This window comes from Anabrus simplex, chromosome 1 (assembly GCF_040414725.1).
Source record: "Anabrus simplex isolate iqAnaSimp1 chromosome 1, ASM4041472v1, whole genome shotgun sequence".
Taxonomy (NCBI): domain Eukaryota; kingdom Metazoa; phylum Arthropoda; class Insecta; order Orthoptera; family Tettigoniidae; genus Anabrus; species Anabrus simplex.
The window spans coordinates 134134284-134161319 of NC_090265.1; the positions used below are offsets into that span (position 1 = coordinate 134134284).

A 27036-nucleotide genomic window follows, 5' to 3' on the forward strand; every position below is an offset into this window, starting at 1 on the left:
AAAATAGGCAAAACTTTTATGAAATCTTCCCCAAGAACAATCATTTTCCCATCAGAAGGAATGGGATGTCGTTGCCTATGGTATATTTTAGCAGACGATCCACACACATTAATGAATTACTATTTGCCATTGGGGCTTTGTCCCATATTGAGTCGTGCTAATCGAATACCTTCAGCTGTTTTGGAATTTAATTTTAATCCAAACACCAAACTCTCATTTAAATTTAGAGGAATTTTGAATATGTTACGCACTGTTCAATACACTGGACAGCAAAACAGCGACTATTCTTGTCCACGATGTGCAGCTGACACGTAAGACGTCTTACTGCCCTACCCCATTTCACCTCCCATATCGTGCCTCCTCTTCAGCTCTCTTACGGTTCAGGCGGCCTTGAATCACTGGCGAGCGTGTTGGCCAATCAGAATGCTATAATTTTTAATCATTTAAAATGTACGGCAAGAAGATTTTATGCTTTTAAGGACACTTTACGAATTTGGAGGCTAAGAGCGTTCGTCAGAATGCATTAGTATGTCAGCCACTCCAGCCGTTCTCTCAAAGTCGCGGTCACTAAAATCAGCCTAGTGTTTTAAATATGTGGATGATGATGATGATAATAATAATAATGATAATAATAATAATAATAATAAGTAAACCCGAATGAAGCTTTCATACTTCGCCCCTTTCATACTTTTTAAATGTATTAATGCGTCTGAAAGTGGTTAAATGAGCACGAAACCGTATTTTCATTTCAGTCGGTTTCAGCTCATTATCTGCTTGTTGAACATTAACCGATTTTTCAAGTATTTTATATCTTCGATTAGGAAAAGGAAAGGTCTTTGAGACGACACTAAGAATGTCGAAATCGGATCAGTGATTCGGAAGTTATGAGCCACCAAAGTCGGAAATCGAAAATCGCTCCCGGTTTTCTATGTCCGATTGGCGGAATCTACGAATTTCGAGTACAATGTAGAAAAATTAGAAGTAAATTTTCATGTATATTGGAGCGTAGAATGCGAAAACGATATCGGTATTTTTGTGAAAAGTCGTCCAGGGAAGAAAAAAGGGAAAACCGGATAGGAATTTCTTCGATTTTCCGCCGGATATAGAGCCATAGCTTCCGAAAAGTGAAAGCCATGACGTCCAATTTTGGCTCAATATATCCATCTTGGTGATTTCGCAAATCGTGCTCTGTTTGGTAAAAACCGGATTCGGGTAAGTTCCCGGAAAGCGATATAGAACAAAAAGATAATATTTTCGTGAGGGTTCTTTCCCTCCTTTCCTTCTATTCGTATTTTCTTTTTTAGCCACAATATTTACTAATACTCAGCAGAGTCTAAATTCATCCAACTGGAGTGAAAAAAAAATTCGATTGATACTTCATTCATACGTATTGACTCAGTGTTATCGTAGATTAGGCCCTAAGGGATCTTCATAACAGAAATAATATATATGATAATAATAATAATAATAGTAATAATAATCATCTTCCAAACTTTTTTCCTAATTTACTGGGGCCGGTACCTGAGGTGGATTTAGTCCAGTTTCTACGGCCAGGTGCCCTTCCTGACACCAACCATATATGAGGAAATGTATTCACTACTGCGGGCCACTGTTGTAGTTGGTAGTGTGGCGTGTTATATGTAAATGAAGAGAAAAGTATTGAGACGAACACAAACACTTATTCTGCGATCCAGAGGAATTACTTGACCGTTCTGGAGTCGAAACCAGGGCCCTTAGAACCGAAACCCAGTGTGCTAACCATTCAGCGAAGGAGAAGGAAAATAATAATAATAATAATAATAATAATAATAATAATAATAATAATAATAATAATAATAATAATAATAATAATAATAATAATAATAATAATTTTCTAAATGTACGTTCCACTAACTACTCTTACGGTCAAGTCTGCAGATCGCAATAGTGTTTTTTTCTTCCGTAAGGTTTCCACACATACCTAACTATCATCTGATTCCACCCAACTCTTACTGCTTCTCTCTATGGCCGACTTGAAGAAAATCCAATCCAATCCATGGTACAACAGCCCTGAAGGGCTTTGCCCTACAAAGCGACCACAGCTCAGCCCCAAACGAATGAACTAATGAACGATGCTACATTCGGTATTAAATGAAGAGTGTTTCAGAAATAGCCTGCCTCAATAAAATTTGCTGTGATTGGAATAATTAAGGAGAGGTGGCTTATCTTAATGTATTATGATTGAGATTCCACCTAGCAGTGGGAGGGATGAATGTTGCCCTTCACTAATCTTTTAGGGGATACGTAGTTAATAAATCAACCAACCAACACAGACATGTATTTAGGGCTGTCGCCCAGGTGTCAGATTTCCTAGCAGTTTCATATCATTTCAAAGAATTTGGAAATTTATCGAACATCTCTCTTGGTAAATTATTCCAATCCCTCATTCCTCTTTTTACTAACGAATATTTGCCCCAATTTGTTCACTTGAATTACAACTTTATCTTCATTTTTTCTTTCCTACTTCTTAAAACACCGGGCGAGTTGGCCGTGCGGTTAGGGGTGCGCGGCTGTGAGCTTGCATCTTCGAACCCCACTGTCGGCAGCCCTGAAGATGGTTTTCCGTGGTTTCCCATTTTAAAACCAGGCAAATGCTGGGAAGCTTAAAAATGGTTTGCCTCAAGGTTCAGTCCTATCGCCACTCCTGTCCAGCTTATATATATCTGATCTTCCTGAAGTTACATCACGAAAATTCTGCTACGCTGATGATATAGCATTAGCTGTGCAACACAAAGAACTGGAGAGAAATGAAGAGATGTTAACAAGGGATTTGTCCATTTTGGAAACTTACTTCAGGAACTGGAGACTTAAGCCCAACACCAATAAATCGGAGGTGTTTTGTTTCCATTTAAACAATCACTTAGCAAATACTAAATTGAATGTAAGTTTCTGTGGCAGGATACTTCACCACAACTGGAACCCAAAATATCTTGAGTAACCTTGGATCGAACACTATCCTACAAGCAACATCTGCTGGGCTCTGTACAGAAACTGAAAACACGTAACAACATCATTCATAAGCTTTGTGGAACTACCTGGGATTCTTCGGCAAGCGTTTTACGGACTTTAGCTTTAGGCTTGGTGTATTCAAGTGCTGCGTACTGTGCTCCAGTATGGATGAACAGTCATCACACAAGATTCATTGATACTGAATTTAATTCACTATGCGCATAATAACTGGCACAATTCGATCTACACCAACTCATTGGCTCCCGCTTCTATCTGGAATAATGCCATCTGACTTACGCAGATCCACGGCTCTCATCAAGGAATTCAATAAAATCTTAAGGAACCCCGATATATCTGTTACATGAAGGTCTACGAACTATCAACCAAAACATATTACGTTCACGCCATCCAACTTTACATAACGCCTTAGACATGGTTGCTAGAGGCTACAACCCAACTACAGAGTGGAAAAGACGGTGGGAAGCAGCAACAGAGATGCAACTGCACAGTATGTTCTCGAATGCCAAACTTCCAAGTGGATTCCAACTACCACGTAAAAACATGGTCTGCTCTGAATAGAATAAGAACAGGCCATGGTAGATGCAGAGAAATGTTGTTTAAATGGAACAAGTTGCCGTCACCTGCATGTGACTGTGGAGCTGCACGACAAACCATACATCATATTGTCAGAGGGTGTGAAACGCGGACATTCACAGGCAGCAAAGTGGATTTTCTGATGGCAACTCCAGAAGCAATACAGTGGATCAATGATCTTGACATTCAGTTGTAGGGAGCCTTTTCTTGTTCATTGTTTTCTTGTTATGTAAATATGTATATAATTTATTTCTGAACCCAACTTAATTGTATGGGCCATGCGCTAAATAAATCTATATCTATATAAATAAAATTGTAGGGGGTCCGCTGTCTGTAATTTCTTTTGTTTTGCCAATTTTTCAGATATTTATCCGTTTTAGGTCAACTCAAGACCGAATCGGTGGTTTTTACGTTTCGTGTCTGTTTGTTTGTCTGTTTGTCTGTTTGTCTGTTTGTCTGTTTGTCTGTCTGTTTGTTTGTCTGTTCCACCATCACGTCGAAACGGCTGGATAGATCTCAACCAAACTTCATATTTAGAGTATACTCATCCCGGGGAAGGTTTCGATATGCATATTGTTTTAAAATCTTTGAATACACGGGGGGTTTATAGGAAAACCAGAATGGTTTTTCCACCATCACGTCGAAACGGCTGGATAGATCTCAACCAAACTACATATTTAGAGTATACTCAACCCGGGCAAGGTTTCGATATGCATATCATTTTAAAATCTTTGAATACACGGGGGGTTTATAGGAAAACCAGAATGGTTTCTCCACCATCACGTCGAAACGGCTGGATAGATCACAACCAAACTTCATATTTAGAGTACACTCATCCCGCGGAAGGATTCGATATGCATATCATTTTAAAATGTTTGAATAGACGGGGGGTTTATAGGAAAACCTGAGTGGTTTTTCCACCATCACTTCGAAACGGCTGGATAGATCTCAACTAAACTTCATATTTAGAGTATACTCCTCCCGGGGAAGGTTTCTGTATGCATATTATTTTAAAATATTTGAATAGACGGGGTTTTACAGGATAAACAGAATGGTTTTCCTCCATTTTCTCTTATACTATTGATTTTCTGTAAACTTAGTTTACCGTACGTGAAACGTCTCTTCATTATAAACAACTTTCGTTATGTTCATAATTTACCTTACTCTTCACATGACGGAGAAATTTACAATTTTCCGCTGGTATCATGCTCTGCATTGAGTGACCGACAGAACGACAACGAACCTACAGGTTACCATGGCAACGTCTCTGACTGCATGCCAGCAGGGAAGTAACGTATTGCCATTTTCCTCATCATGCTTTTAAATTCGTGGTTGTTCCTCGGGTAGAAGGCAAGAGAGGCGTCAATCGGCCTATCTGCGGGATATTGGCGGAATATCGTTGGATGTTATAACCGCCCTCGAATAGATTAGGTAATAACACCATTAGTCATCTTCTTATTATTTGTTTACCTAGGAATCACTGGATCTAAATTTCTCCTCTGTTACCGCTTTATTATATCCATAACACACACTAGCATAATTTATTGAGGGGATTTGATTTTCCAATACGTTAACTTGGCATTTACATATTTGTCGTTATCTGTCTGTCCTCAGTTATAATCCATTTTCTATTACTTGCAACTTTCTTAACTGTATTATTTTCTTCCTTAATTACGCCGTATGTACGCGAATGCTACAAACTACTGGATGTATTTCCACCAAGACTCATATTTAGAATACACCTGTCCTTGATAGGTTTTAGGGAAAATATTGTTTCAAAATCCCTGAACTGACTGGGGGTTTATACGAAACCGAAACAGTAATTTTGCACTTCCACAAAATATACACAACCAACGTTAATTTAAATCTACCTGTCTTGGTAGAAATTAATTTATAAACTTTTTTTCTCATGTGCATCATTTCGATACCAGGATTAATAAGGGAGATATCATTAACGGACCGTTTTTCTGTACAAGTCCCATCGGACTTAACTCACGAGCGGGTGCGTGTAAAGCGTATTCCTTACAACTTGAAAACTACTGAAGACATTCGAACCAAAATTTATATTTAGCATCCACCTGTCCAAAGGTAGGTTTTAAACGTAAATAACATTTCGTGTTCCGGAATGGACTGGCGGTTTATAGGGAACAGAAATGGTGATTTTACTCTTCCACGATATATACAGAACAAGACCAACCTGACTGGAAATCGACCAAACGTGATGGAATTCCACCTCTAAACCTTTTTTTCATGTGCATTTTTTCGTCAGGAGGATTAATAAAGGAGATACCATGAATGGTCAGTTTTGCAGGTTAAGTCCAGCGGACATAGCCACAAAGGTGTTTTACATGGAGAAGATTCCTTATCTATATAAATCAAATCGTAACGACTGTGTGCCACTACACTGACTATTTTGGCGAAAATTTCGTACAGCTTTCCGTTTAAGGGGTAATAATGACCATCTGCACAATTTTTGGTTTAGTTTCCTGAAAGTCCTAATTTTTAACCGCCTCGCCCAAAATCCAGATTGCGGCATAATCTGCCAGAAGAAAAAAAGAAGATAATTGAAATTTGACAAAATTATACGTTTTAGCCTGTAACGAACGGAGAACATCCTAGATTATTACATTTTTCACTTTTTATCCCCGAAGAATATCAAAATATGCAGGCAATTTTAATGATGGTGCAGACGTTCGGAAATTCCTATCACATAACAGATTGCACAATCTCCGTTCAATTTGGAATGATCTACAAACTTTGATCTTATGACTTTTTGCCGTATCTGTATCCCTTTCACGCTTGATTTTTCTCTATTAATCGATGTTAAGTCAGTTTGGAATTTTCACAAGCATAATTCATACTTTCGATTACCTATATGAAATACAGAATCATCAAACTCTTCACGAAAATTGGCCCACCCAGTAGCCATATGTGAGCCAAATGCTATGTATGTAGCTGTCACATAATTATCCGAAAAGTAATGTAATATGAGATAATCTTACAAAAACGTTACCCTGTTCCACGTTTCTAACTCAGTCTGGCCCTGGAATAGATGACATATCATAGGACCAGCCATTTAGGGCACTAAATCCGGCGTGTCTTATAGTATAATTCTTTGTCGATATGACGTACGTTTAGTAGCAGTTAATCTGTAAATGAAGGTCTTCAATATTGTAAAAACGCATATACTTTCGTATGTCGATCTATATATATTCAATGATGTCGATTTGTAGCGATCGAGAAAGGGTGGCTCTGCTAGTGTAATCAGTACCTCCCACACCGACTTTGACTGGCTGGATGAAAGGGCCCTTCTCCAACTCCTGTGTAACTGTCATTAGTAAGGAAGGTCTACAATTGTAATGAATATTTCGCTTCTCGATTTGACTTGCGGAAGGCAAGTGAGCATGCAGTTTTGTGTAAAACTTCCCTACCCGATTGTGTTTGGCAGAAGGCAAGGTTGCCCGCCATTATAAACAAATGTCCTCATCTAAAATGTGACTGGCATTAGGCATAGTGGCCTGCTATTTTGATGGAAACTCACCAACTTGGTGTGACTGGCAGTAAGCTGGCTGGCAATAGGAAAATCGGCCTGGCATTATAATGATAACGGCACAACTCAATTTTGAATGGTGGTAGGGAATTTGCCTGCCATTATAATAAAATCTCCTCGACTGTAATCTGTTTGGGAGTAGGAAATGGGGCCTGCCATTGTAACGAACACTCCCAACTTGATTGTGACCGCGCAGTAGGCAATGGGGCCTCCAATTATAATGTAAACTTCCCAACTCGATTGTGAATGGCAGTAGGCAAGTGAGCCTGCCGTTATATCACAAATCCGTAACAAACACTTTACATTTGAAACAACGTATGGGGACATCCCCTTGCTCTTTCTCGGATAACGCTAAGAGACATGCAATTTTAAAACAATCTTATTTACTGCATGTACACTGTTTACTTCGATATTTGAATACAATGTTGAACACCGTAGCGAAGCACGGGTACATTTGCTAGTATATAAAATAAGAGTTTTGTCTGTACATTGCTCAGAATTTGAAAAGAATGGTATTTCTGTATCGGTCATGTCCATAGTAACAAGAAAATGTACTTTTTACTTTTCCGTAATGTCTGTCTGTCTGTCTGTCTGTCTGTCTGTCTGTCTGTCTGTCTGTCTGTCTGTCTGTCTGTCTGTCTGTCTGTCTGTCTGTCTGTCTGTCTGTCTGTCTGTCTGTCTGTACACGCATCACGAGAAAACGGCTGAAGATAATTTAATGAAAATCGGTATGTAAAGTCGGGGGATGAGCCACTACAATCTAGGCTATAAGTCATTTTATTCACGCTGAGTGAAATGGTAGTTTAGGGGAAGGCCTTAAATTTAATTATCGAATATTTATATTATTAACGGTCTTATCGATAAATACTATATAACTAAAGTTATGTAGAATTCAATTTCCAGTCATTTATATCGTATACATTTTTACCATACCGGCTATGATAACACAGATATTAATTAATTTGTATTTTTGTTGCTAAGTCCATATCAACGCCGAGCCAAGAGAAAATGGGTAACAGAATTTAATGAAAACCGCTATATAGAGTCGGGGATAAGAAACTACAGTCTAGGCTGTAAATAATTTTATTTTCTCCGAGATGAAATGGTAGTTTAGGGGAAGGCGCCTAAAGTTTAATTTTAAATACTGGTACCTATGTTATTGGTGCTATAGAAAAGTACGGTACTACATAACAAAAGTTATGAACAGTACAATTTCCGATCATTAATGTTTCATTCAGTTTTACTGCACCGACTATGATGAGAGTGGTATTTCAGAAGGCCTACAATATCCAAAGCGCTTAACACTGATCAACAATTACTTTACATTGACCATTGTTTGTTGTTATGTTCTTCGTTTCTTATAGTGCCGCTCAACTCGGATAGATGGGATTACTACTGCGTACCGAGTATAACCGAGTATAACAGCCTGACTGAACACTGGCGGGAAATAGCTGGGGAGTTGGGAAACTTTCTTCTTTAGCATGCCGTTCCTCTGGTTCATACATTTTCTGATACTGCAGGTACGTAACACACTGGTTCAAATATAGCATTCACCAGTATCCAGTAATCGGGAGATAGTGGGTTCGGGCCCCACTGTCCGCAGCCCTGAAAATGGTTTCCGTGGTTTCCCATTTTCACACCAGGCAAATGCCGGGATTGTACCTTAATTAAGGCCACGACCGCTTCCTTCTACTTCCTAGGCCTTTCCTAACCCATCGTCGCCATGAGACATATCTGTGTCGGTGCGACGTAAAGCAAAAAAAAAAAAAAAAAAAAAAAAAAAAAAGCATCATAGCATTCGAGCTGTTCAATCCCTACTCCGAGGCACTGATTGGAATAAGCAGCGTGCGTGGATATTTAACGGAATAATGACAGAGGAGTGTTCATGGCAGTCTGCGACCTGGTTGTTCCAGCTCTGGAACTTTGGACTGTTAGATCGGCACCGTAGTACTGTTCGTTGAAAGTGAGAAAGTGTGCGGTTTTTCATTTGATCGAGTATTTTATATGATAACATTACTTTCAATCGCTACATTCCTACTGACGTTTTTGCAATGACCTATGTTGAATTCAGTTAGGAAAACCACCAAGTCAGTCTTTCTGAGAATCCCGTAGCGAAGCACGGGTACATCAGCTAGTAAATAAATAAATAAATAAATAAATAAATAAATAAATACCTAGATACTTACAATGATCCCCAAAAGAAACTTTCACACCATCAACACAGTAATTAAAACTGAGAGGACTTTTCCTATTTGTGAAACTCACAACTTGACTTTTATCAATCAATCAATCAATACTGATCTGCATTTAGGGCAGTCGCCCAGGTGGCAGATTCCCTATCTGTTGCTTTCCTAGCCTTTTCCTAAATGATTTCAAAGAAATTGGAAATTTATTGAACATCTCCCTTGGTAAGTTATTCCAATCCCTAACTCCCCTTCCTATAAATGAATATTTGCCCCAATTTGTCCTCTTGAATTCCAACTTTATCTTCATATTGTGATCTTTCCTACTTTTATAAAGGCCATTCAAATTTATTCGTCTACTAATGTCATTCCACGCCATCTCTCCGCTGACAGCTCGGAACATACCACTTAGTCGAGCAGCTCTTCTTCTTTCTCTCAATTCTTCCCAACCCAAACATTGCAACATTTTTGTAACGCTACTCTTTTGTCGGAAATCACCCAGAACAAATCGAGCTGCTTTTCTTCGGATTTTTTCCAATTCTTGAATCAGGTAATCCTGGTGAGGGTCCCATACACTGGAACCATACTCTAGTTGGGGTCTTACCAGTGACTTATATGCACTCTCCTTTACATCCTTACTACAACCTCTAAACACCCTCATAACCATGTGCAGAGATCTGTACCCTTTAGTCACAATCCCACTTATGTGATTACCCCAATGAAGATCTTTCCGTATATTAACACCCAGATACTTACAATGATCCCCAAAAGGAATTTTCACCCCATCAACGCAGTAATTAAAACTGAGAGGACTTTTCTTATTTGTGAAACTCACAACCTGACTTTTAACCCCGTTTATCAACATACCATTGCCTGCTGTCCATCTCACAACATTTTCGAGGTCACGTTGCAGTTGCTCACAATCTTGTAACTTATTTATCACTCTATAGAGAATAACATCATCCGCAAAAAGCCTTACCTCCGATTCCACTCCTTTACTCATATTATTTATATATATAAGAAAACATAAAGGTCCGATAATACTGTCTTGAGGAATTCCCCTCTTAATTTTTACAGGATCAGATAAAGCTTCACCTACTCTAATTCTCTGAGATCTATTTTCTAGAAATATAGCAACCCATTCAGTCACTCTTTTGTCTAGTCCAATTGCACTCATTTTTGCCAGTAGTCTCCCATGATCCACCCTATCAAATGCTTTAGACAGGCCAATCGCGATACAGTCCTTTGACCTCCAGAATCCAAGATATCTGCTATATCTTGCTGGAATCCTACAAGTTGAGCTTCAGTGGAATAACCTTTCCTAAAACCGAATTGCCTACTATCGAACCAGTTATTAATTTCACAAACATGTCTAATATAATCAGAAAGAATGCCTTCCCAAAGCTTACATACAATGCATGTCAAACTTACTGGCCTGTAATTTTCAGCTTTATGTCTATCACCCTTTCCTTTATACACAGGGGCTACTATAGCAACTCTCCATTCATCTGGTATAGCTCCTCCGACCAAACAATAATCAAATAAGTACTTCAGATATGGTACTATATCCCAACCCATTGTCTTTAGTATATCCCCAGAAATCTGATCAATTCCAGCCGCTTTTCTAGTTTTCAACTTATGTATCTTATTGTAAATGTCATTGTTATCATATGTAAATTTTATTACTTCTTTGGCCTTAGTCTCCTCCTCTATCTCGACATTATCCTTGTAACCAACAATCTTTACATACTGCTGACTGAATACTTCTGCCTTTTGAAGATCCTCATATACACACTCCCCTTGTTCATTAATTATTCCTGGAATGTCCTTCTTGGAACCTGTTTCTGCCTTAAAATACCTATACATACCCTTCCATTTTTCACTAAAATTCGTATGACTGCCAATTATGCTTGCCATCATGTTATCCTTAGCTGCCTTCTTTGCTAGATTCAATTTTCTAGTAAGTTCCTTCAATCTCTCCTTACTTCCACAGCCATTTCTAACTCTATTCCTTTCCAGTCTGCACCTCCTTCTTAGTCTCTTCATTTCTCTATTATAATAAGGTGGGTCTTTACCATTCCTTACCACCCTTAACGGTACAAACCTGTTTTCGCATTCCTCAACAATTTCTTTAAACCCATCCCAGAGTCTGTTTACATTTTTATTTACCGTTTTCCACCGATCATAGTTACTTTTTAGAAACTGCCTCATGCCTGCTTTATCAGCCATATGGTACTGCCTAACAGTCCTACTTGTAAGACCTTCCTTTCTATCACATTTATTTTTAACTACCACAAAAACAGCTTCATGATCACTAATACCATCTATTACTTCAGTTTTCCTATAGAGCTCATCTGGTTTTATCAGCACGACATCCAGGATATTTTTCCCTCTGGTTGGTTCCATCACTTTCTGAATCAGCTGTCCTTCCCATATTAACTTATTTGCCATTTGTCGGTCATGCTTCCTGTCGTTCGCATTTCCTTCCCAATTGACACCTGGCAAATTCAGATCTCCCGCTACAATCACATTTCTTTCCATGTCGTTTCCCACATAGCTGACTATCCTATCAAATAATTCTGAATCCGCGTCAGTGCTACCCTTTCCCGATCTGTACACTCCAAATATATCAAGTTGCCTATTATCTTTAGAAATGAGCCTCACACCTAGAATTTCATGTGTCTCATCTTTAACTTTTTCGTAGCTTACAAATTCTTCTTTCATCAGAATGAACACTCCCCCTCCCACCCTTCCTATCCTATCTCTACGATACACACTCCAGTGCCGTGAGAAAATCTCTGCATCCATTATATCATTTCTCAGCCATGATTCAACTCCTATTACAATATCTGGTAAATATATATCTATTAAATTACTTAATTCTATTCCTTTCCTTACAATACTTCTACAGTTCAACACTAACAATTTTATGTCATCCCTACTTGATTTCCAGTTCCCTGTTCCCTTATCACCGCTCCCTAGGCCATTCCGTTTAACCCCGCTTATCATCATACCATCGCCTACTGTCCATCTCACAACATTATCGAGGTCATTTTGCAGTTGCTCACAATTTTATAACTTATTTACTACTCTGTATAGAATAACATCATCTGCAAACAGCCTTATCTCCGACTTTATTACTCATATCATTCATATATATCAGAAAACATGAAGGTCCAACAATACTGCCTTGAGGAATTCCCCTCTTAATTATTAGAGGGACGGATAAAGCTTCGCCTACTCTTTTGTCTAGTCCAATTACATTCATTTTTGCCGTAGTCTCCCATGATCCACCCTATCAAATGCCTTAGATAGGTCAATCACGATACAGTCCATTTGACCTCCTGAATCCAAGCTATCTAATGAACTAATTTGTACACTTGCATATGCAATTGATTCCAGTAGTGTGTAACATGAAATAGACCCCGAAAATAACTGTTTTCTGTCCTTAAAAACTACTGAGTTGTTTGTTACATCCTTATTCCGTGGAGGTCTTCAGTTGAATCATGTCACGTTACATTCGTTTGGACGTAACCACGGAACACGAATGCTGCTCCAACTGTTCCTCTAGCGGGTGTGCTCTGAGACTGATAGCGTTCTGAGCTGTTACTACAAACACCAAACCATGCAGTGCTGCCAGCTCCTGCCTATACCGTCAGTTATTTGCGACGTTGTCAGCTCTGCCTACGTTCTATTGAGCAAACTTTATTATTCATAATATAATCTCTTGACAATACTGTTCTGCCTTATTTGCAGGTAATATGTGGGCACAGTCCTGGAGCAATATCCTCGACATCCTGAAGCCATATGAGAACGCCACTTCAGTGAATGTTACCGACAGTCTCACGAAACAGGTGAGTGAGATCCAGTGGCACCTTCCACCAGTTTTAGTACCCTCTGAGGTTTATTGTGAGTTAGTGTTAGAGTGGGCTTCGGCTGGTCCGACAGCTCTGCACTTCGATCGACCAGCTGAGCAGAGGAGGGGTGGCCGCGGCTCTGCCGTGGCTCTACGCCCCTGCATTCGGTACGGGCTGGTCCCCACCGTTGGCTATCCTGAGAATGTTTTTCCGTGGTTTTCTATTCTCCTGCACTAAGGCGAATGGCGGGACAGTTCCTAGTATAGGCCACGGCCGCAAACCCTCTTACCTTCTCCGCGCATCTCCTTCATCGTAACAAATCTCCTGGCCTGACAGACGGCGTCACCGTCTAGGAGGTCCGCCTCCCCCTTCAGGGGAGGAATGAAAATATTTTAGTAGAAGTAGAGTGATGGGATATACAGTAGTGAGGGTAGCCACGTAGCGTATGTACTCTCACCTACAATCAGTTATGGGACTACCGGGCGAGTTGGCCGTGCGGTTAGAGTCGCGCGGCTGTGACCTTGCATCCGGGAGATAGTGGGTTCGAATCCCACTGTCGGCAGCCCTGAAAATGATTTTCCGTGGTTTCCCATTTTCACACCAGGCAATTAATTAAGGCCACGGCCGCTTCCTTCCATACCGAGCTCGATAGCTGCAGTGGCTTAAGTGCGGCCAGTATTCGGGAGATAGGTGGTTCGAACCCCACTGTCGGCAGCCCTGAAGATAGTTTTCCGTGGTTTCCCATTTTCACACCAGGCAAATGCTGGGGCTGTACCTTAATTAAGGCCACGGCCGCTTCCTTCCCAGTCCTAGCCCTTTCCTGTCCCATCGTCGCCATAAGACCTATCTGTGTCGGTGCGACGTAAAACCAATAGCTTCCTTCCTTCTCCTTGCGTGACATGCCAAATCATACAGCTACACAAGCTGTGGCGTAAGGATTGACACAGTAATTGCGTAGTGTTTTTGTATTTGTGTACTTTTGTGTCAACACGGTTGATTGAAGAGATGCTATTTTTACCGTAGCCTATTTCGTTTTGCTCATGTTTTTTAACTCTGGAGTGGTCGCATGGGTTTTGTCAATATTAATGGTCGCACCGGGTCTCTCACCGTCAGACCCATTTTTTTCTGTCCGCCTCCGTAGCGTAACGGTTAGTGTTATTAGCTGCCGTCCTCGGGGGCCCGGGTTCGATTCCCGGTACTGCCAGAAATTTAACAATGGCAGGAGGGCTGGTATGTGGTTGAAATGGTACATGCAGCTCACCTCCAATGGGGGTGTGCTTGAAAAGAGCTGCACTACCTCGGGATGAGGACACGAGTTTACTTACCCATTTTTTCTCAGAGTTTTACTATTAGATTTTTATACTTTATTTCCAATTACAGTATTATAGGACATTATTTCATTTATTTTAATGCAGTTTACATTACTACAATATTTAACTATCCCGTTTCTTAACCAAAAATGTATTTTAATAATTACACTGAAAAACTGATTGTTTTCTGTGAACTTGTGAAAGATAAAACATGGTAACAGTAAAATGTTTTTCACATAATTTTTTTTTCACTTTTTCCTGCATCTACATGCACAAAGCAACACTTTCATCTATTTTCTACACACTTGACGATTTAAAGATAAGAGGTATAGAACTAAATGAGGCCACAAAACTAGTTGCAAATCGAGGATTGTGGCGACGTTTAGTAAATTCTCAGAGGCTTGCAGACTGAACGCTGAAAGGCATAACAGTCTATAATGATAATGTATGTATGTATGTATGTTAATAAAACATATTTTTGAGAATTTCACACTTGAACTATTGGTACAAAAATATGGATTTTTTAGGTATGTGTGAATTATGTATCATAATACATAACATCAAAATCAAATTAGTTTTAGAAACACATCTAAGTACAGGGAAACATCACTTTAATCAATTTCTATGCACATTCTGCAGAAAAATTGTCCATGTTCTCCGCAAATGAAATTTTGGCCCTCGGGGCAGATGAAGGATGTCTTCCTCTTTGTTTGTCGGGCAGAAATGACTAAGAGCTTCTTCATTTTCAGATTCCTCCAACATGGAACGAATCCAGGCAGAGTTAGCTTCATCCATTGTTACACGGAAGAAAAAGTGTACTAAACTAACAATGCGAAGTTTGAAAAAAAAAAAAAAAGTCAACGTTAACAGTCGCACCGGGTCTGCGAGACCCTGAACAGCCTGTACGTGCAAAATTTCCAAGGCAACTGAGAGCGGGCTACCAGGGATGGGGAAGCGCTCGGTGCATTCCAACAACAGGAACACAAATAAGTATGCCCGCCCGGGTCTCATAGACCCATTGCGACCACTCCAGGGTTACCATGTTGTTCTGCTACAGAAGCGTAGCGGCGTAGTATTAGGCATTATTTCGCTTCATGATATTGTCCATAGGAGCGTTGACTATGTTAGGTCCCTAAAAATGCCTTTTTATTATTGCTTACACCTTTATTTTATTTGCTTTACGTCGCACCGACACATATAGGTCTTATGGTGACGATGGGATTGGAAAGGGCTAGGAGTGGGAAGGAAGCGGCCGTGGCCTTAATTAATTATAACATTTAAAATTGTTTATTTTCCTGCTATACAGTGATTACAAAGCATGTTGTTTCACACATGTTATGTAAACGCCGTGTTGAACTCATTTAATTATGTGTGTCCTTGTATGTATGTTGGGTATTCAGCCCGAAGGCTGGTTGGATCCTCAACAGGTTAAAAATTAGCTGTCATAGATGGCCTAGGTGTCACTGAAGAGGCGTACTAGGGAAATGAGGAGTGAGGTACTTTCCCGTTGCTTTCCTCATTGTGTGTCCTTATATGAAATAATATATGCATGTACTGTACGGAGCAGTCCGATTCGTTGGCTGAATGGTCAGCGTCCTGGCCTTCGGTTCAGAGGGTCTTGGGTTCGATTCCCGGCCGGGTCAGGATTTTAAGCGCTTCTGATTAATTATTTTGGCTTGGGGACCGAGTGTATGTGTCCGTCCCAACACTCTTCTCATCACATTCAGACAACATACCACACTACCAACCACCACAGAAACACGCAATAGTAATTACATCCCTTGGCGTCAGGAAGGGCATCCGGCCGTAAAACAGGGTCAAATCCACATGTGCGACGCAGTTCTCACCCGCGACTCCACTGGTGTGGGAAAAGGGGTAGGAAAAGAAGAACCGTCGTTATGATGTACCCCTCGAGGCTTGCGCTACCTGATAACATCCTGGTCTAGCGCTCGTAGCAGCCATTTCTCATGCACTCAAACCCGTCAGTCAGATCGTATCCTTGACATGCCTGACATTCCTAAGTGAGACTGCAAGTCTGACGAATGAGCACGGTAAGCGAGCGATTCACACCTCAGTGTCCTAGACCTTGGTAAAAATATACCCCTGCCACTCTTCGTCACAGCACATGATAGCCTACACGTTACCCGGTAACATTCAGGCCGATCGTTTAACAAAGGCAGCAGCCACAGGTACAGGAGTTGCTTATCAACTCGCCGTTCCGCACACGGATTACTATCAAACAGAACGTACTTCAAAAATGGGCTACCCTCTGGAAAAATTTCGCGAAAACGAAGGGCAAATCTTATTACCAACTACAACCGGAGCTTCAACGAGCCCCCTACTCTAGGAGGCATATTACTACAATAATCCGCTTAAGATTCAACCATGCGCTAACGCCTGAATATAAGTACCGATTTCATATCAGTGACACAGATATCTGCTCCTGTCAGCAACCTAGTGGCACCATTCACCACATAGTGCTCCAATGTCGTAGCCATTCCAACCAACAGAAAGATTTTTTCCAAGCACTAATAGATCAAAACAATCCTCTACCAGCAAGTGTCTTTTGCCTCATTCACACTCCTACAGAGCCTTTAGTTAATATACTAATTTTCTTGACGAATGTAAAATCGCATTATAAGTCACAATCGCATACTTACTCCCAAATTTCATTAATTATATTAAATTACCACACATACAACGCATACCCCGGATATTCCTTTAACCTTCATACGAAAATCAACAGTACTAACCTCACCTACCGAACCTTAACTCTTCGATATCACATACAGGCGAAACTAAACGTTTTTTACAATCTCCTATCGGGTTAGAATAATAATTTAATCATCCTTTACGAGCACAAACACACTCCTCTGCCACATCCTTAGCCTCTAAACCCAACTTCCAACTCTCTCACTTTTCAAGATTACCAACCTACGAATTTTATATCAACACAAACAAATGCAATACAAAAAAGTGTGGTTACTGGGTACAGAGTTCAACTAAGCCCAACAACATGCAAGCAGAAGAAGAAGAAGAAGAAGAAGAAGAAGAAGAAGAAGAAGAAGAAGATAGCCTACACGTTGCTGCGCGAGACTCCACTACTTGCTGTGGCGCTGTACGAATAGGTTAGTCGTGACGAATGATATTTTGTGCCAGTTTCCGCTAAGTATTTTTTCTTAAAAATTAAGAATTATTTGATAAGTCAACAGGGTTTGTACAAATTGCTTTTTTAAATAATTCCTATAAATTCTAGTTTGTCAGCTAAAACGAAGTAAATGTGTGATGTTTTCTCTCCCTCCCCCCCCCCTCACGTAATCCCTGCCACTGCTGATATGGTTTAAAACCGTCAAAACCCGTGCAGTATGAACAGTTGCCATTTTTAAAACCACCCGTTTTATTTGGATCATTCTGTTGGAGAGCTTTTATATTTTCTTCGCATTCTGGTCAATGTTTATGGCACAGAAAGGATTACATAAACATTAAACTATATATATTTCAGGGCTATAATCCATATCGCATGTTCGTGAAGGCGGATGAGTTCTACAAGTCACTGGGTCTCATCGACAATAGCGTGTCTTATGGCGAGAAGGCTATGCTAGAGAGGCCAACAGATGGCCGAGAGGTGGTGTGCCATGCCTCAGCTTGGGACTTCTGCATCAAGACTGATTTCAGGTAGGTATATTACACCTAGTTACGTTAGTTTCAAAATGAACACTAGTCATAAATGAGCTAATATTACGTGAATGCTTTAATCATGTTGTAATACATTTAAGAAAATGGAAATTGCAACACCATGAAGGCATTGGCCGTTTTTGTTGATTTTGAAGTTATAGAGCGATGCCATGTAGGTATGTAAACGATCAAAGTTTCAGACCGATTGGATTGTTGCTACAGGTCTCCCCACGTGATTGGTCGCGGAGGAATCAACTCCAGTATACGGACTCTGGTGTAGCGTAGTTGAGTTGCAGTCTGTGTGGTGAAGTGTTCCCCATCAAACATGCCTCGACGACAGAGAAGAGCACGCTATCAACAACTGTCGCCGTTTGAGAAGGCTCGGATAATTGGGCTGTGTGAGGCTGGATTATCTCTAAGGACTGTCGCTGCACGAGTTTGCCGACAGGCATCTACGGTACAAGGTGTATGGCAGCAGTGGTCAAATGAAGGTACCCACACTCGTAGACCTGGCATAGGCCCAGCGCGACAGACAACTGTAAGAGAAGATCGCCGCATCATTCGGATGGTCCGGATGGAACCCCATGCAACAGCAGTGCAAATTCTATCAGCTGTGACACCCCACGTTACACAACAAACAGTTGGTAATTGCCTGCGTGCATCTGGCTTACGAGCCCGTGTCCCTGCAGAAGATGTTCCATTGACCCCACAACAGCGACGTGTAAGGCTGGCCTGGTGTCGAGAAAGATCTACGTGGGTCGACGAATGGCATAGGGTCGTCTTTAGTGATGAATCGCGCTTCTGTCTTGCCCGCAGTGATCGCCGGAATCGTGTGCGCCGACGTACCGGGGAGAGGGGCCGCCCAGATCTTATTGCCGAGAGGCACACAGGGCCAACACCAAGCATTATGGTCTGGGGATCTATTGGCTTTAATGTGAAAACACAATTAGTGCTTGTTGAGGGCACTATGACTGCTCGACAGTACGTTGATATGGTACTCAATCCAGTGGTTGACCCTATGATGGCGAACATTGCTAATGGGATGTTTCAGCAGGACAGTGCCCGGGTTCACACTGCACGCATCTCCAGAGAAGCTGTCCACGACATCACAACCTTAGAATGGCCTGCCAAATCCCCGGACCTCAGTCCTATTGAGCATGTGTGGGACATGATGGGTTGACAACTGGCCAACCGTCCTCAGCCACCTACAACTCTGGAACAACTGACCCGTGCAGTGCAGCAAGCATGGGCCACAATTCCTCAGGAAGCGACCCAGTGCCTTATTGACTCCATGCCTCGACGAATTCATCAATGTATTATAGCTCGTGGTGGGCACATCCTGTATTGATTGTTGTCCAAACTAGCGGTCAGAGGGACCTGAAAGTATAATCATCGAAGCACGACCGAACGCTCGTCCTGCATGTTCAATTGCAGCAATGTAGCACCACTCCTTCTGGGTGGTGCAATTTCCATTTTCTTCAGAGTAGTATACATCATTCTCAACCTCAACATCATCATTTGTTTTACGTTTTAGTATAATTGAAGACTTCGGGGGCGGGGGGTAAATAATGAGAACCCACATTTTGTAAGTTCTCAGATATAAAGGAATGATTTTTCACAAAATATTTTCTGCTAAAATGTTAAAACATCGTACTCAATCCAATGGTACATGTAATCCTTCTTTATTACATCCTGGTGAAAAATAATGCATACAGAACCAGTATTATAGGTAATTAGAGTATATTAAACACTGAGTGTGCCTATCGGCTTGAGGGTTATAATTGTTTACATGCAATATTGATCAAAGTAGTGAACTGACAATACAAGGAAACATCTCAGTTTCTGAAGTTCTGGCTGAAGTACTTTGTTTACCGCCCTAAGAAAGGGAGACAAATGCTTACTGTAGACTATTGTGTTTAATAAAATAAACTAGGAGAATATATATATATATGTGTGTGTATATACAAGTTGCTTTACGTCGCACCGACACAGATAGATCTTATGGCCTGGTGTGAAAATGGGAAACCACGGAAAACCATTTTCAGGGCTGCCGACAATGAGGTTCGAACCCACTATCTCCCGAATACTGGATACTGGCCGCACTTAAGCGACTGCAGCTATCAAGCTCGGTAACTAGGAGAATAAATAATAGGCCTAACGATATTGCTTTTACGTCCCACTAACTACGTTCACGGTTTTCGAATACGCCGAAGTGTCGGAATTTTGTCTCTCGTGAACTGTTTAACGTGCCGATAAATCTGCCGACACGATGCCGACGTATCTGATCACCTTCTATTACCACCGGACTGAGCTAGGATCGAACCCACAACTTGAGCTCAGGAGGCCAGCGCTCTGCCACCTAAGCTACCCAGCCCAGCATGTTAATGAGATTGCAGTAGTTTTTTTTAATTTTACATGATGCAGTTACCCAATTGTTTTCAAGAAAATGACAGGCAAACTAATTTTGTTAAGGTGCATATGAAGTGCCGGTAACCCAAAAATCGCGAAAAAGGACTTGCAAAGAGCGGTTATGTTAATAAAATTTCAGTATAATAACAGCAGTTAGTAGTATGTGTTATTATGATTTGATAATAATCATGAATGCTAATACTTTTGCGAAAGGTATTTTATTGGGCGGATCAAATATAAACGGGAATTTTTTAAATTTATTGTATCATCCAAAACAGTACACATATAGCGATCACTTTTCTACATAGTGTCCTACCTTCGATACACATTTTCTCCATCGGACTGGTAAGTTTTTGATGCCGTCCTGATAGAAGGAAGAGGGACGTGTGGTGGAGCCAGTTGCACACGAACTCCTCTACACTTGCATCATCATCGAACCGCTGTCCTCCTAGGTCTTGTTTGAGTAGTCCAAAGAAATGGTAGTCGCAGGGTGATGACTCTGGACTGTATGGAGGGTGTTCCAGAGGTGTCCAGTGAATTTCCTCCAGTTTTTTCCCGCGTTAAAGCGGTAGTATGCGGCCTTGCATTGTCATGGAGGAGAATGACGTTTCGGATCGGTTGCCGGCGTCGCTTGTTGCGATATGCAGCTTTTGCTTCATCCAAAAGGCAACGGTAATAGGCTGCATTAATTACCCTTTATTCGTGAAGAAAATCCACGAGCAAAACGCCTGCGGAGTCCCATAAAACGGTTGCAGCACCTTTCCAGCAGGCCTTGACTGGACCTGCTTCGTCTCTTCACCGCCACTCCGTGCTTGCGTGCTTTGACTCTGGGGTGTAATGATGCCCCCACGTTTCGTCACAAGTCACAATACGATGCAAGAAATCCTCTCCTTCCTCCTCGTAGGGACGCAGGAGTCTCTAACAGACTTCCTGACGTAAAGCTTTTTGTTCTTGGTTGAGGAGATGAGGAACCCACCTAGCAGACAATTTTCTGAAATGGAGTTCATCTCGGATGATGGTTTGAACACTTCCGTAACTTATTCCAACGGCTAAAACAATTTGCGAAATTTTTATTCGCCGATCTTCACCAATAATGTCACGAATGGCAACAAAGTTTCAGCTTCTCTTTTTGCCACAAATGTTTTCGCCTACTCATATACTCGGTCTGCGAAAGTGTTTCTTTCTCAAACTGTGCGCTGAGCCGTCTCAAAATTTCGGAAGGTTTGGTGCCCTCTTTTGCGAGAAATTTGACAATGACGCGTTGCCCAACAGACGTATGCACCTCTTGCTCACTCATGGCGTACTGAAGCAGCCCAGCTTTCCACCGTCCTTCGCGCGCAAACCCCTTTTCCAGGCAACCCCACTAACATCCTGGCAAAACCCCACCTCAGAATTATTACTAACAACAGCGATAAATTCAAATTCCCGTTTATATTTGATCCGCCTTCGTATCACACCATGCAAATGGCATAGAGTTAATGAATAATCACTAGAGGTAGCATTGGCGCTGCAGTCGAGTGCGAAGTTGAGCGAGCGCGCTGTCTGGCAAAAGCTGGATTGTTTAGCACTGTCACTACTGGTGCTTTCCGATAAATTAAAGTATATACTTCTCTGAAGGAAAATGCCAGTCTCCTGTAAAGCTTATGGCTGCATAAAGAGGTTCACAAAGGGCAATGGCGTATCACTTCACAGGTATGTTTCCTTGAAATTCATTTCCGGGCGTATAAAATAATATTTTTTGCTCGACAATGCCGAAATATAAATATTATATGCCAGAAAACTGAATCTTAATTAATCTCATTATAGTTCAAGTTTCATTATGGTACAGGTTCTCCAACAATCAGAGTTCAGATTTTTATTATGATACAGGTTCTCCACCAATCAGAGTTTAGATTTTCATTATGATACAACTGTTTGACCAGTCAGGTAAGGATAGCATCGCACCTGCGCTCAACGTACTCTCTTCGCACTTGTTTCCAAAATCAAACATGTTGGACACACATATTAACATCAATGCGTCTTCCACTTCCAATATTCCACAACCACACGGCACATTCCTGCAAATTCACTTCACCAACTGTACAATAAACAATTTGTGTTTGATGTACTGCACCCTTGCAGAGCTCCTTCGGTGTAGATTAGATGTCAACATTGCCTCGGCTGCCCTAAAAAAAAATACTTACCGAAGATGGTGAGGTCCTCTTCTCAGGCGCGATCAGTCCCTGTCGTCGAATCAGGATGCATAGGGATAGTGCATTCGGTAAACTATTGACTACAATAATTTATGACTCAGACTGATTTGAGTTTAAATATGTGTATAAAATTTTATTGATAAATCAAAAGAGAAAAGTAAATAAATTTTATAAAATGTAAAATAAGATTGGTTAATGTTACATTATTACCTTATGAGACTGTACAATTAGAATTCTCAATAATGACACACATGACTACCTCATTAATCCCTAAAGAATAATATTTATAATTTCCCATAAAATTTGTTTAAATGATGTTTCCCATATTTGTTCATCCAATTATATAATGTCTGTGTAACTGTACACATTTGCTAGGATAATGTTGTTTATAGACCAAGTGGATCAATTGAATAACAATATACTCATGAGAACATTTAGTGATGATAATGATAATAATAATAATAATAATAATAATAATAATATTGATGTGAATAAATTTTTATACAGCCAATTCAAGTTATTCATCAAAATACTGCTTGCCATCAGTCAAAATAATTATAATAGATAAAATTGTTTTTTTTTATATATTAAAAAAAATATCGATATTAATTAATTAATAAAATTATTTTGATATCACTGAATTACATTGTAAACTAATTAAAAGAATACAGGAAAGTCTCCACAGTGTATCCCAAATGCATATCTGTAGTTTGGAAAACCAACCTAAAATGTAATACAATAGTAATAATAATAATAATAATAATAATAATAATAATAATAATAATAATAATAATAATAATCATTGAAATAATACGACGATTTTGCACAGATCAAAATCTAGGAATGTCACTACTAACCTCTCAGATATGTGAAATAAGTTTGCAAACAAACATACCAAAAGTTACCCTAATATAATAATTAATTAATTTTACTAATTTGATTATACTCAAATTTATTAATTACATAATTAATTGCCTAACTGACCACTGGAAATCATTATCTTGTGACTCAAATCCTCCAATATAGTGATATCAGTGAATTTACAATGCATCGAGATGATAATAATAATAATATTGTAATAACAATAATAATAATAATAATAATAATAATAATAATAATAATTGAAACGATAATAGTAATATCACTTAATGAATGTTATTTCTATGTTAGATATCATAAAAAAAATCCTAAAGAATTTATAATCGCCTACCAAAATCCAATACTGTTGTTAACCAAATCGTAGATAAATTGAATAAAAAAAAATATAAAATGTAAATTATTTAATTAATTAATAAATCCACAATTGATTGACACAAGTGATTAATATGGTATTCATCAAGACTCCCTAATTGCTTGTGAAATTCATTGGTAAAATGTTAAATAATAATATTCAATATTAATAATAATAATAATAATAATAATAATAACAATAATAAATAATAATATCTTAACATGACCTGTAATTACGGTACTCTTGATCCACCATCCTGATAAATTATAGTATGTTTATGTCAGTTATCTTAGAACATTCATTTGCCATGAGTAACACCATTTGAATAGAATCTTTCTTAACAGTGCTTATTGGGTTTTCTTTATCTATAAAACCATATTTGCCATAATTTAATGAAATACCTAATCCACTGTGTAAAGGCATAACCATGAAATTCTCATAATAGAGTTCACCAATATTAATAATAATAATAATATTTCTCTTATCAAAACCGTTACTGAGTTCCCATAATTTCAATATCTTCCTTCTAGGTGCAATAAACAATACTTGCTTTAACCTGAGAATTCAGTAACTTTAACTCACATAATGGACCTTGGTTGTTGTTGCACACAAATCTAAAGCTTTACTTTCGATATATGCGAGTGACCCTTACTTAGATATCGTAAAATTAATCTGGAAAAGACAAACTCTCCTACTTTAAATAAACATACACTAATTTATGCTAATATGTACACCAAGCGAGATAACGCAGCCAGAAATCCTAACCTAATACCTAAAATTCCACTAATATATACATATATGAACCTTGTCACCAGCACACACCACACGTTTGGCTTATTTCAGCGTCTCAACATATTATAATTCGCTGAAATATAGCCATGACCCATTGCAAATGTTACTGTGGTTTCTTCAGAATAAAATGCATAGACAATGCACAGACAATAAAAGAATGTACCTAAATGATGGCTAATACGAGGCAAATAAAGTAATAAATATATTTAATATTAATAATAATAATAATAATCTGTTAAAACCAATAAAATAGTTCCTACTGGCAAGCATCCACACCAGCCCAGTTGCGTGATCCATGTTACCAACCTAGCTTTAAAATATCATTTAAATGTGTACTATAACTTTCTCTAAATAGAACGATATTGTGTCACGGCTAAACCATTTATATGTATCATTTGGTCCTTTTAACTCGTATACCTTCTTTAACTGGCTTATTTATTTCCTCACATTTATTCATTTACGACGTCATCACCATTTCTTATTCTGCATGCATCTCAGCTCTCACGCTGATACCTACATTTCCATTATTTATTGAGAATATGTTCATCATACTCTTTGTTCTCCATAATTATCTTCAGGTAAACAACCTCATGTGTTACCATATACTCCCAACTACGGACCTTCCGACATCTCAAATAAATTACCGTTGCTCAATATCGTTTCTTTTACTCGACAACACTTTGATTTACCTGAGCCAAAAATAAATCCTTTTATTTAGCATTGTTCACTCAACTGTCTAACCGCGTTACTTGCCATAGCAACCAATATGTGGATGTATCAGTGTTACTGTCGTCCCAACAGAATTCTCGACAGTAACTATTGAATATATATATATATATGTTTTATTATCATTATTGACTTCTTCACTCCTCCACCACGATAACTGTGCTTGCGTGAAACAAATAAAATTCCGCCTAAATGCAATACTGACAATGCTACTAATAATAATAATAATAATGCAGGTATATGCGAATCATTCATTATAATTGCCTCAAAAAATAACTAGTTCGATACTAACAGATCAAATTTAGTACACACACGATTAATAACAACAATAATAATAATAAATATTTACACTACTCATAAACAGAATTATCCTAATTTTCTGGCTGTGTACTCGGGTTTACAGTTACATCATCGTCACTCGCATACCTATCTAAATAAAGATACCATTATCAAAGGAAAGCTTTAGATTTTAAATCAAACATGAGATTGTGTACTCACATTGAGGGCACTTCGGGATCGCCAGGACTAAAGGCAGCCATGTTGTCTTACAGATTCATGACCAACATGTTAATATCATTGACCATTCTTGCTGTATCCGGCATTGGCTTATATTACTACTTTCCACTCTTGTTTGACACTTTGCACACGTTTATTTCCTACCCATAATATTAAACACGACAACTTGTTTTAAAACTAGACACTACACTGTAATACATATATACACACATACGCAGTACTCAGATATTTTGGAACTTGGATTTTACGTACTCTGCTTTAACACACTGCTGCTTCTCACGTAGCGAAGTCTTGCATGGGCTCAACCGCTCCCTTTGTGTGAACCACGCCGTTGGGGAAAGTGACTACCCCCACTTGAGCTAAATATCTCGTAGAAAGTAAAAGTATTTTCTTCGCTCCACGTTTCAAACACCACTAACAAATCAGCTGTAGCAGGCAATGTTTCCACACTTACGGGCTACCAATGCCTATTGAACTGTCTGCTTTGCTCTGCGGGCTACATATTGAAAATACGTCACATAAGATGCAACTCTGCATAATTCACAGTTTCATTTCTTTACCCTGCATAGATTTAGACACTTGTATAATTTGTTAATCTGTTCCTCCACTCACTTGTGGGGTTTCGAAAACTTTACCACCTACACTTCTGTTTATAACATTCATTTCCTCCTCCACAGTACTAATAAATATATATAATTTACCACAATCGTACTTAAGTGCGGAGCAAATTTAAGACACGTCTGACCGCCACTAGACTCTTACTGCTGACTGATTCGTGAGAAGCCACCGCTCGGGGATGTTGGCGCACTAATCGGCGTAGGAACACTAATTCTTGCCACTAAAAATCCCAACCAAAGGAATGCTGGGTAGCTCCAAAGCAAAGTTACCAAAAACATGAAATGCTTTGTACACACAAATTGCATCAATTCTTGTTACTGCCATGATGCATCGTGACTCTAAAATTGTTCGTAATTTCTTTTACAATACAGTAGGCGTTAGTTGGACTATATCTT

At 39.4% G+C, this 27036-nt stretch overlaps 1 protein-coding gene across 1 annotated transcript in view; it reads left to right on the plus strand.

Moving 5' to 3' along the window:
- The window catches only part of LOC136884879 (angiotensin-converting enzyme), a 354345-nt gene that overhangs the window by 253904 nt on the left and 73405 nt on the right, over positions 1-27036 (plus strand). The window contains exons 6-7 of the mRNA XM_067157178.2: positions 13072-13169; positions 17985-18157. Of these exons, the coding sequence (XP_067013279.2) occupies positions 13072-13169; positions 17985-18157 (271 nt within the window). The remainder of the gene's footprint in view (positions 1-13071; positions 13170-17984; positions 18158-27036) is intronic.